A 12879-nucleotide genomic window follows, 5' to 3' on the forward strand; every position below is an offset into this window, starting at 1 on the left:
AGCACTGGATCTGCTGGGTCTTATGAGCTCAGTGGCAGAGCATTTCAGCGTGGACCAGCTGTGCAGTGATTGTTGCTCTGGCCGTACCCAGATTTTCTCATTGCCCGGCAAATGGGTAAAGGCAGATAAATGGTCTAAAACCCATGTAGTATATGTTGTCTTCAGAATCTCAAAGATTTCAGCCAGGCATTTTGCCTCTTAGCAGGTGTAAGGTACAGCAATTATCATTCACTTTATTTTTTGTTTGTTTATTATTAATTTTGAGTCAGGAATTAGTATACATGGTGTTCAATAGAAAAGTTACAAAAAGGTGTACAGTGAAACCTAAGTTCCTTTCCTGCACTTATCATCAACCTACCCAGGTCTCCATACTGGAGGCAACCACTGGTACTAGTTTCTTATGTATTCTCATTTTAAAGGGCATATCCTGACTTGGCACAGACCATTGTATCACAAGAAACTTCTTGAAACAGTGGCAGGCCCTGTATGTTCATGGGATTTATATCCCACCATCTGGAATACAAGCAAGGCACGTGTATTTTCCTACTCTTCAGATTCTGTCAGCCTGATATCTTCAATATGGTAGACCAGTGTAATGTGCTGTGTCCTGAGTTGATATCTCTGAGACAGGTGAAAGTGAACTGCTTTCTCATGTCCTCAGTTTATCCCAATGGTGAAATGCATTTACCAACTATATAACTGCATTCTAGGTGCCAAGGGTGGTATTCATTTGCTCCAGTTAGGAACCACATCTAAAAGTGCAGCAGTGGACTTGAGTTGGAGTCACCATTTGATTATCTTTATGATAGCTTAATATCATTGACTAAGACCCATTGGCCCCTCATTTGGGGAGGTAGGGTTCTCTGCAAATCACCAAATTTTTTTTGATAGCCCAGTGGCTTTTACTCTGCCATTCCTACTAGAAGAGTATAGTGAGTCAGGGCAATACCTCATTGATCTGTATTACCTTTTTGTTCCATGGACTTCTGCTTTCCAATTTCCTAGTATGAACAGAAGTTTCACTGCAATTTCCGTTGCCTTGGCCCAGTAGCCGTTCTAAATTCCCCTCCTTTCTCCAAAGGTCTGTTGTCTACAGCCCACTATCTGGTATCAGTTTGTATTATATACCCAATCAGTATCAGACAATATCAGTTTGTGTTCTTTGACTGAAAATCATAGAAAGCTACAGTGGTTAATTTAAGAAAGAAAAAAAAGAATTTATTGGCAGGTCCCTGGGTAAGCTGCCAGAATTAAAGAGAGAGGTGAAAAGCCATTCCTTATTGAGGACATGACATAGGGTAGCTCCAGGGATCTAGACTAAGAGAGTCTTGGAATGACTTAGTTCCATCCTATGTCAATCTACTGAAGATTCAGATTCCCAGCAGAGAGTCTAGTTTGTGTAACTTGAATCATCATCCTACGCCTGGGCTGATGCACAGGTGCCTTGATTAATAGTTAACCAAGACTTGGGGAATGGAGGAAAGGTACTTTCCTAAAGGAAAAGTGAGACGTAACCAAAAGAAAGGAGGAGGAATGCTAAACAGGCAAAACCAACAGATGCCCATTCCAGAGTGTTCAGCTTAGGTAAGTGTTTCTTAGTAGGGGCATCAGTGTTTCAAGTAGAGGGCCTTTGGGGGAAGATCATTTTTGTTTGTGAGCTGCTGTCCCAGTGCATTGCAGTATGTTCAGCATCTCTGGCCCCTGGGCATTACATGCCAGCAGCACCCCCGCTGCTACCATCACAAGCAGGGCACCACCCTTTTCCCAACCACTACCATCTCCTCACTCCACCTCCCCCTCCCCAGATAGGCTATGGAATAGAGCATCCAGGACCACTGCACTGCATGATCCCTAAAACTTTTTCCATTTAAAACAATCAGATGCATTTCCATTGGTAAGCCTAAGGTTGTTTGTAATTTTGTTAAAATAATGTTTCTTGTCTCTTCTATCAAAAAGTTCTTCATTTTAGTGTCTCCAAATATCTAAACTGACCTGCGTCTGAAGCCATATGGAATATATGAGAAATTCGTCAATTTGTTTCTTCAGTTTATTTCTTTGTTTAAGGGCACAGACTTTAGAGCCAGACTCTCTGAATTCAAATGCCACAGTCGTAGCTGTGCTATTTACTAGCAGTTACTTCCTTTGGGCTTTTACATAATCTTACTTTAGGTAATTACATAATTTCTCTGTGCCTCTGTAAAATGAGGATAATAGTACCCATTTCATAGGGTTGCTGTGAGGATTAAATTAGCTAGTATGTATAAAGCATTTAATATATTGCCAAGAGCATAGTAATTATATGTATGTATAAGCTATTACTATATTTTTAAAATGGGATATTAATAATTGTTTCACATAGTTTTAAAATACCTTTAAAATTTTCTATTTTGGAGAGTTACCTTTTAAAAATTAAATTGCTCTACCTGGAAAAGCATTTTGTTATGACGTTTCGCTTAGAACTATACTTTGAAAAGTTTCAGTAAATTATTCATTTCTTCATTCAATATTTATGAGTATTTGCCAGGCATGTGCCACAGTCTAGGAAGATAGGGAATGTACATAACAGTGGAGGCAGCAGTAACTGAGTCAACAAGTGCGTGCCCAGGGTAATTACTGATGTGATGAGAGTTGTGGAGGAATCAGCAGAAAGACCTGGAAGCAGGGAAGGGTTTAGTGTGTTGGTAAAACAGATGACAGGCCTGGACTGGACTGTGATCAGCTGGGGAGAGGCAACATGGCAGGTAGAGGGTGTTCTGGAGCTACGTTTGGCAGGGCCTTGTAGACACTGGTAAGGAGCTGTTATCTTTTCTACACGGGTTTGGGATTTCTTTCCAAGGAAGCTATTGAAGAGGGGCTTTAAGCTGGAGTATTCTAGGTCTGATTTACATTTGGGGAAGTTGTTTTTGTCAACTGTGTGGAGAGTGAATTGCAGAGGTACAGGTGGGACCAGTAGAAGACTCTAGGAAAGAAATGGATGGGGAAGAGATTGGATGATGGCAGTGGAGTTTGAAAGAAGTGGATGAAGTTGAATCAAATCACACGTATTTATTTTGGAGGTAGAATTGGCAGGTATTTGTGATGGCTTGGATGAGAGAACAATGAGAGAAAGGGAGGAATCGGACAACGCCTAGATTTTTGGCTATTATGCCATTTGATAGTATGCATATATTCTCTTTATTAACCTTTTATTTTATTTTAACACGGTCCTTTTCAAAACTAAATTTTTAGTATCATTTTGAAACTTTCATCTTTCTGGTCTAGGTTTTTTTGCACTGCAGCCAAATTGTACAATCTTAAATTTTTTTTTGTTTTCCTGTTTCGTACTGAGAACTTCCTTTATTGATGTTTTTGGCATTTAGTTGGGACCATTTTATCTGTTAATTGTTGCTGCTGAAGATTTAAACTCATTTGTCACTTATAGAGTAGTCTTTTGAAGTTAGATAGCTAGTATCATCCCTGCCTCAGGAAAGTATGAGTCTGTAAAAGCCTGTGCCTGTGAGAAACAGCCCTCCCTTCTCTGTCTGGGTGCTTCCCATGGATGAGCATGGCTAGAAGCTGGGATGGTGGTGGGGCACCTGGAGTTTATTTACGTAGCTCTGCTTGAGGCACACGCTCACTGCATAGCTTCATTATTCTTTTCATCATGTGCTCTAGGTGTGGTAAGTCAGGTTTATGAGTTTTTATTTTCTTTCACTTAGGACTAGTACACCTCCTCAATAATTAGAGTTTATCGTGTTTTACTAAAATATGATTTCTTCTTGTGAATGGAGATCAAGCATATACAGCAGTCTTAAATTATGCAAAGTGTTCAAACTGATGCATGTGGAATGAATTATTTTACTTTTATCTAAGAAATGAAGAGAAACTAGGAAGAAAATTAAGTAAACAGTAATGCATAGAGATTTTTTCTTTTACATCTAAATGAGAAGCCAGAAATGCATGTAAAACATAAGAACTTCAAAAACATTTCTTAGACACAGACTATTATTAAACACTCATTGATGTTTTTGATTTCCCATTACATTAAAATACTCAAATGAACTTTGTATTCAGAACATTTAAAAATAGCTCAATCTTAAAAAGATATAAAGTATTATCAGCTGTGCTTTTTGTATGTAATTAGCATGTGCCTGTAGAGGTATAATGACTTTAGTGTAATGATATTACTCAAAAAGTTCAGATGGTAGAAATTGGAGCTACAGCTGGGTGACACATTTTAAAATAATTCAAAGATGACTCCTCAGAAGACATGCTATTTTAGTCCCTTGTAATTCCCCCCTCACTCATCAGTGGATCGTGAAGGCACTAATAAAAGACACTTGTTAAATGTTTCATTTTTCCCCTTATAGGTTTGATGCGTGCTTGCTGTTTCCCTCAGTGCTCCGCAGGCCACTGGGAAGGTACATCACCTTTTCCCTTTTTCTGAGATGGCTCAAAACTCAGCAGGCCTTTCTTCTGATTATCAGTTTTGGATGCAGAAGCTTTCTGTATGGGACCAGGCCTCCACTTTGGAAACCCAACAAGACACCTGTCTTCACCTCCCTCAGTTCCAGGAGTTCCTGAGGCAGATGTATGAAGCCTTGAAAGAGATGGTAAGTAGTGGACCAAAATAATGAAGTTATTTTGTGACATCAGGGACTCTTTACCAGATTTCACCAGGCCTGAATGCTATCCAGGGTCAAGGACTTGTGGTATTGACCTAATGTGTTGACGGATTAGAAAGACAAATTACCCCTAGGTTATGCAGACAGGAAGTGTTTTCCTAGTCTCTGATTTATTGTGACTTCAGTCTTTTCTTCTTGATTAGTTATATTGTCACATGAGACTTCCTGACCAATCAGATTGTTTTTAAATAAATAAAACTTGGACACTTGCTGTCAGGTAGTAATTGGGGTTCTTTTAAAGGCCTTTGCATCTCTTAAATATTGATAAGTTTGCTGAAATGCTTATTACCCTTTCCTCAACCCTATTCTAAAGTGGGCTCTACTAAGAGATGGTAAATATTAAGATCTTTTCTTATAAAAATTTTAAGTGGTCTTTTCTGGTGAATATTAAGCTTTTGAGTGTCTTCACTATTGTTAGATAAGATACTGTGTTCAAAATTTGATATATTTTTATTTTGACATGATTTCTTATTTTTATTACAATAGATTTTTTTATGAATTAACGTGTTTGCATATTATGAAAATATTATTTGTTTTGTACTTATTTTCTAATTTCAAAATGAAAAGCAGGGGCCAGCCCACTGGCATAGTGGTTAAGTTCACACCCTCCGCTTCGGCAGCCCAGGGTTCTCAGGTTCGGATCCTGGGCAAGGACCAATGCACCACTCATCAAGCCATGCTCTGGCGGCGTCCCACATACAAAATAGAGGAAGATGGGCACAGATGTTAGCTCAGGGCTAATCTTCCTCAGCAAAAAGAGGAGGATTGGCAATGGATGTTAGTTCAGAGCCAGTCTTCCTCACAATAAAAAAAGAAAAATGAAAAGCAAAATTGTCATTTAACCTAGGTGTTCTTGTGTTATACTTTTCTTCCTTTAATCAAAGAAGCAAGTAGGAAATTTGAAGAATAATTTATGATGATATCAGTTCACATGTCTTTAGAAACCAGAAGAAAAGAGAACAGTCTGTATGAATAAACAATGCTAACTTTTAAAATTGTTTTTTTGTAACAAAACTTTTGTAACTTGACCTTAAAGTGGTCCCAGAAAATCTAGGACTGGCCTTGATGCTCAGACAAATGTGAGGAATTTATTGTTGCAGCAGTAGGAAATGTCTGTTGTTTCAGCTTATGTGCACGTTATCTCAGTTTGGTCTTATTTTTGAACTTTCTTGAAAGGTAAAGAAGTGGGAAAAAGGCAAGTTGTACAACAGCATGTATATTTTTTAATGTTAAGCAGTTTTCTATTTGGTTCACCTTTTTTTATGTCAGGTTTTGGGTTGTTGTAGACTGAGTATAATGTCATTTAGCATATAGTAATCAAAATAGTAATAAACAGATATATATCTTTATGCTTTGGCTGCTTTTATTTCTTTTTACAAGTTTCAGAGTTCTTGTCCTCCTAAACCTTCTTTGAAATAGCTCTACTGGAGCTGAGTTAGGAACCTCTTTTATTATGTTAGAATAAAAAATCAGAATGAAGATATGGGATTATATAATATTAATCACCCATACTGTTTTTTTCACTATTTTGTAGTCTGTTATTTTTAAATGAAGTAGCCTTTCCTGACTGTTAAGTATGAGTAAAATAAAGTTAATTTTGTAACAAAAGTGATTTTACCTAAATGTAACCTAGTCTAAGGATGAAGTAAGGTGAATGCTTGTTAAACTTTATTTGAATTACTTACCTAAAGATCTTCTCTAATCCTTTTTTTCCTACTTTTCTAAAATACATACTAAACAAGAAGCATTCAAGCTCCCTCAACCTGTAGTGTCAGTTCAGTCTTTCTGAGTTGCATAGTGTCCCTTTACTGACCAAAACATAATTTTCTTTTACAGGATTCAAATACAGTTACTGAAAGATTCCCTACAATTGGTCAACTGTTGGCAAAAACTTGCTGGAATCCTTTTATCTTAGCATATGGTAAGAATCTATAGCAAGCCCTCTTGAAATACGAACTTCTAACAATAATTTTAATCTTTGTGTTGTTAACAAAATACAGAGCTTTAAATTATAAACTTTTCTCCTCTTTTTCATGGAACAACTAATCAAATTGTATTCATTGTTCCGTTACAAAAATGGCATCCTTTATTGTTGTCCATGTATGTTTGTGTATGTTTATGTAGATACACATGCACATGCACACACATGTAGATCTGTAGGAAAAGAGAACTCCTTGTATTAGAGGGCAGAAATTCCCAGGTGATTATCATAACCTCATTTTTAGTTCAGTGTAAAATGGTTATAATAATGAAATAATCTCTTGTTTCACAATTTCATATTAACTCACATACTGTTTTCCATGTGTAAAATCATTCTTCAGAATCTGAATCCTGCCATGGTTCTGCCATTATTTAGGGGTGACATTTTGGTTTTACCCATGGTTAAGAGGAATCTGGGAACACTCTGTGGGAGATGTTCCTTCACTGACCTCCTGCCTACCTGTCCAACCTCATTTCCTGTTTAATCCTCTACAGACACAACACATGCATTGAGCCAGGTCAAATTACTAACAGTGCCTGAAGGCATGTGATGTCAGGGCTTGTGACATGCAATTCTTTTTGCCTGGAAATCTGTTCTCATCTCTTCTCCTCTTAAACTTTCTTTAAAATAGCCTTGCTGGGGCTGAGTTAGAAACCTCTCTTAGTGTCTCTGTAGCTTAGTGTCTCTCTTAATTATAACAGTTACTACACTGTTTTATAATTGTTGGTTTGCCTATCTGATGCCCTTTAAGACTGAATGCCTCTCAAGGACAGGAACTGTGGTTTTAGTTCTCTTTCTTGTCCTAGGGCCTAGCATAGAGTGGAGCAGGCACATCCAAAGGTGCACAGTTTAGCTAATGTAATATTTATTTTTCATATTTTTTAAAGTCAAATACTAATTGCATAATATAATGATAGTAAAATAAAAAATAAAATGAATATTCCCCTTTGATATTTTAAAGAATTATACAATATCTCTTTCCTAGCCTGTCATAAGTCATTTTAAGAAGCATGAACTAGGTGGGGAAGTGACAACATCCACATTTGGTCTCATGAACATACATGCATGGGTGCACTGCACACACTCAAACTCACCTGCCCACCCTCATCTATTCCTCTTCCTCTCCACTTATGCTGCTTGCTTCCTCTTTCCCCTTGAGCTGACTCTTCCCCCCTCAACTCACTTAGCTTGTTCAAGTTCTTGATCTAAGATGGCAAAGCCATCACTGTATTTGCACACCAGGGCCGCACTTACCTGCCCTGAGTTTATATGTTTCAGCTAGGCCAGTGTTTATCAAACATCTTTGACCAGAAATACATTTTCTGTACATGTGTATATGTACATATACATTCATACACATACACTTATACACACAGGCGCATACACACACATTTCAGAAAAGTATGTTTATTTTTATTATGTGCAACCATATTCACTATCCTATTTTTTTTTTTTTTTTTTTTTTTTTTTGTGAGGAGATCAGCCCTGAGCTAACATCCGCCAATCCTCCTCTTTTTTTTTGCTGAGGAAGACGGCCCTGGGCTAACATCTGTGCCCATCTTCCTCCACTTTATATGGGACGCCGCCACAGCATGGCTTACCAAGCAGTGCGTCGGTGCGCTCCCGGGATCCGAACCAGCGAACCCCGGGCCGCCGCAGCGGAGCGCGCGCACTTAACCGCTTGCGCCACCGGGCCGGCCCCTTCACTATCCTATTTTAAAAATGGTCTTCATCACCCAAAACTGATTTCACAGCCTACTGATGGATCATGACCAAAAGTTTGAAAAACATTGAGCTGGGCCGATGATACTGATGGCGGGAGAAAGGAAGAGAAACTGTTGAATTTCCTCCATTTAAAGTCACCATCCATTGTTAGATACTTCATGGATTGAATAACTGCTTTTTAGAAAAAAGAAATACTATGCCCTTTAAGTGTATATGGTGGATGTAAGACACATCCCTAATTCAGAAATGTTAAAATGTGGGAAAGTTTGTGTTGTAGAATTGAAGAAGTAGATTGAGAGGCATTGCTCATTTTGTGCTGGGCCTGCTCTCTGTGGATTGTGTAATAGATCTGAGTTCTTGATGATAGTCTTGCAGAATAGGCAGTTATGAATTAGAGTAAATAAGTCACTTTCCAGAAACTATGAACCTTACGAAAACATGTTAATTCATAAAAATATCTATTGTAATAAAAATAAGAAATCACGTCACAATGAAAATATATCAAATTTTGAGCACAACAACTTATCTAACAATAGTGAAGACACTCAAAATCTTAACATTCACCAGAAAAGACCACTTAAAGTAATCAGAGCTGGGATCCCGCCCCTCTGAAGCCCATGTTGTTATAATGATCTGCCCCTGTGGATCACACTGTCATGGTTGAGTGTTCCAGTCCTGGCTTTACCACCAGCCAGCTTCACATGCATGTATATATTCACTGGACAGGTATTTACCAAGTTTTTTTTGCGTGTGCCAGGCTCTATGAAAACATGGCTCACAATTTCTGCCCCCCGGAAGCTTCCAGTCAGGGAGAAAGGAGACCTAACATGATCAGCTGAACTCAGCGTGATGGTTGGTGGTGTGGAGCTCTGAACGAGGAGCTAGGGGAAGGAAAGTTGCACAGTGGAGGTCGTGCTGGGGCTGACTCTTGGAGGATAGTAGGTAAAATGGGATTTTCTAAGACAAGCCACTGAACTCACTGGGTCTCAGATTCCTTATTTGTAAAAGAGAGGCTGGACTGATTTGTCCCTATGGCCTAAAATTTGTGTCTGTCTGTGATCTTTCCTTAGCACCTTATCACCATTACACTGGCCCCTTCTGACAACCAGAAACAAACTCTCCATCTCTTTCTGTTTCAATGCTTATGTTATGTTTTGAACTACCCATTAAATTTGTTTCCTGTTTGAGGTCCGCCTTTGGTTCTGGGATCACAGAGGAGACTGACAGGCACAGAACTCCATGAGTAATCAAGTCTTGCCTGTGTTGCCACCGTTGTTTTACTAGTTGGGCACTTTCTTCCAGAGAAGGATCTTTTCTTATGGTTATATAATATCAAAAGTACTTTTTAAATACGGTAACAGTAAACAATTTCCATCAAGGAAAGGAGTAAGTCTTCCATAAGGTTAAGTCAAAACAGGATCAGAAGTAAGGATAATAAAGAAGGAGGAAGAATTTGGAAATGAAAAAACACCACAAAGAGAAGAGAACAAATAGATAATAGGAAAGGAGAGAACACCTTTTATTCATTGCTGTTCTCTGCAAAATTACAGCCTTCACCTCCTTGGAGCTGTGGCTGCATGGTTCTAGGTCTGCCCTCATGATTAACGTAACAGCTAGTTCTCTTGTCCGGACTATTTGTTTTCTATGCTATGTAACAATTTGCCCCCAAACTTGGCAGCTTAAAACAACAAATATTTATTGTCTCAAAAAAAATGCTGCCTTCACACTTTTAAACATAGAATTAAAGTTTAAAGAATTAATTTGGCTTTCATTTGGAATTTCAGTTCAAGATATCAAAAAATAAAATATTAGGTGGCAAATGTATGTTGGTATATTTTTTTCCCTTCCATTCTTTTTTAGAATCCCAATTTGCACTAAGATCTGCTGTCAGTGACAGTCCCCATGATGAATCCTGGGCAGTGTCCCATCCACTTAACTGCCCTGCAGGATGCTCCAGCACCAGGGATGGGCCTGACAGATGCTGTTCCCTGTAGAGTGCTGGTGGCACTCATGAATAACAAGTGATGGCTTGCATCCTTAAATCCCTAAAGCAAAGTAAGCTCGTTAGCAATGCATTGCAGTGCATTGATTCTGGGTAAAGAAAGGCACCACCTGAAGGTTGGGTGAAAGTTTCTCTGGCTCTTTTTCTTTTTGAGAGAAAAATAAAAAATAATACACTTGTTGAATTAAATGTGCAGAATGACTCAACACCTGGGGAAAACGCCCATCTTTTGGATTCTTTTAGATTTAAACTCCATAAACTAACATTTTCTTTCTTCTTCGTTGTCTTTTTTCTTTTTAGTGGCAAGTGTCTGATTTTTGGTAATGCTCCTCATCAGGTTGTATTCTTTTTAACACGGGAAGCTGCTTGTGTAAGCATATCATTGGATGTGTCTGTCACGCTTGTGACATGAAGATAGTTAAAATTGCTTCTCATATTTAAAGCATAGGAAGTACAACAGTCACATTTTTAATCAGTGGCATTGGTTCAACCTGAAGAACCCTAGGATCTTCAGAGGTTAAATTATATGATTCTTGAAATAAGCTGATCTCAGGCAAGCCAATGATGTATTTGAGCTCATAAAAACTAGGAAAAAATGAATATCCCTCAGAATAACTCTTGATAAAGTTTATTCAGAGATGTTAGTTATTAGCAGAACATAAGCTTATGGATGTTAATGGGGAAAAATGGGTTTAAAATTACTATTAGCATCCTTTGGTATGTGGTTGAAAATGCCGGGGTAGCTTGCTGTAGTTTGTATTTTCCTTATTTCTTGTTAATTAAGCCCTTAGAAATGCTCTATTTATGAGACAGCAGAAGATAACAAGGTAAAAGGCATCAAGTGATTCTGCAGAAGAGTGAGTCCAGGTGCTGGGTTTCCTCAGGCTTACCTCCATGGCCTTGTGATCAAGTTCACAGAAAACTAGTGGCTCTAGCTTGGCTCTAGTACGGGTACTGACGTCTTCAGTTTTTAGCCTTCATTTTTGCTTCTCAGTTGTGTTATAAAATCTCCAACTTGAATGGACTCAGTTACCAAACAAGGAAAAAGAAAATGGCTCACCAAGCACATGTTCCCGCCAAATACAAGATTTCAGAGGTCAGCACTGACATCACATATTTAGTAAAGTTTTACATTTTAGAGTAAAGAATACGGAGCATGTAAAAAGCTTCTATTTTGTCCAAACTGTTTGGTATTAAAGAGAATATATTTTAAAACAATCCTTTGTGTTAAATTTATTTTTAACAAGTGAGGGTATTTTGGCAAATGAGAAAATTAAAGGATTAAATCAGAAGTATTGACTACTGCCTATAGCAGTTACGTTGCCTTAACAACGTTGAAATTACTAATGATTTGAAGTGTAAAATAAAGAACTGATCCTGAGAACAACCCAGTTCTTTTAGTTCTTTCCATCATTCTCTTTTGGCTTTAAAAATTGCTGCTGTAACAGAAAGGGGATTGACCGCACACGGCTAAGCATAAGTGATCCTGAACCCACAAGAAGAAAAAACTCCACAAAGTTAAGTTTCACACGTGGTCCTGGATGCTTGTTCTGTGAACTTAGCAGTTTTGGGTTTTCCTAAAATATAATAAATATATTTCCTTTAAATATAATGTTTACAAATTTTTTATATCGATTATCTTTTCTTTCTAATTGATACAACATACTCATTTTAGTTTTCCTTTTTGCAGATGAAAGCCAAAAAATTCTAATATGGTGTTTATGTTGTCTGATTAACAAGGAACCACGGAATTCTGGAGACTCGAAACTTAACTCCTGGACACGGGTAAGAATAAATCTTGCCCTGCACTGCTTTGAATTAAATTGTTTAAAGGTGCGGCTTTGACAGTCCAGTTCTATGATGGTTTAGAAACTTTTTCAAACACACCCTTCACTGTTACATTATCTTGCTGGGTGTAAAGTTATTCAAGAGATTTCGTTTTTGTTTGATTGTGAATTCCATAAGAGATCGATCCTTAGGGTGAACTTTCCCAAGCCTGCAAGACTTAATGTTGAGTGGTTTTAGAAAGTTACTTTCAGGTAATTGAAAGAATGTACTCTCTTTCCTTCTGGCAATTGCTGTCCTTCAAAAAATTGTTTCTCCCTACCAATCTGGTTTAAATAATTATATAATTCCTCTCCAGGTACTTCTCTGCCTCTCTCAGAATCTGTTCTGTAGTAAAACTAAAATTCAAAAGTGCCCTGGGAACAGCAGTCTCTCTTTTGTGTCCTAAAGTGGTGCCCGGGCCACTGTGCTCAGACTAGCACCTGCTGCTTACACCGTCAAATGGGTTACCTAGCTGTGCTAGTCCAGATAGTTGACAGCTTCCTGAATTCCCTGTCTGTTCCTTGCTTCCTCTTGAAGGGCGAGCACAAGTTGGAGAATGTTGTAAGGCTGGGCCGTGGCTGCCCTCGCCATCAGCAAGTTGGCTGTTCTTGTCTTACCCCCACTGTCCTGCTGCAGTAACCCCATGGGCTCGCTGATGCCTGTCATGCTCCATTTAGTGT

The 12879-nt window shown here is 38.3% G+C and overlaps 2 protein-coding genes across 9 annotated transcripts in view; one reads left to right on the forward strand and one right to left on the reverse strand.

The window, feature by feature from the left end:
* The window catches only part of FANCC (FA complementation group C), a 267168-nt gene that overhangs the window by 104174 nt on the left and 150115 nt on the right, over positions 1-12879 (forward strand). For all 8 annotated transcript variants that reach the window (XM_058565471.1, XM_058565467.1, XM_058565468.1 and 5 more), the window contains 3 exons: positions 4350-4592; positions 6501-6585; positions 12063-12157. In XM_058565471.1, coding sequence (XP_058421454.1) covers positions 4428-4592; positions 6501-6585; positions 12063-12157 — 345 coding nt within the window. In that variant the 5' untranslated portion in view covers positions 4350-4427. The remainder of the gene's footprint in view (positions 1-4349; positions 4593-6500; positions 6586-12062; positions 12158-12879) is intronic.
* The window catches only part of AOPEP (aminopeptidase O (putative)), a 514798-nt gene continuing 511342 nt past the window's right edge, over positions 9424-12879 (reverse strand). Inside the window, exon 17 of the mRNA XM_058565457.1 lies at positions 9424-9435. The gene's annotated coding sequence lies outside the window, so the exon portion shown is untranslated. The remainder of the gene's footprint in view (positions 9436-12879) is intronic.

The sequence above is a fragment of the Diceros bicornis genome, chromosome 22 (assembly GCF_020826845.1).
Source record: "Diceros bicornis minor isolate mBicDic1 chromosome 22, mDicBic1.mat.cur, whole genome shotgun sequence".
NCBI classification, from domain to species: Eukaryota; Metazoa; Chordata; class Mammalia; order Perissodactyla; family Rhinocerotidae; genus Diceros; species Diceros bicornis.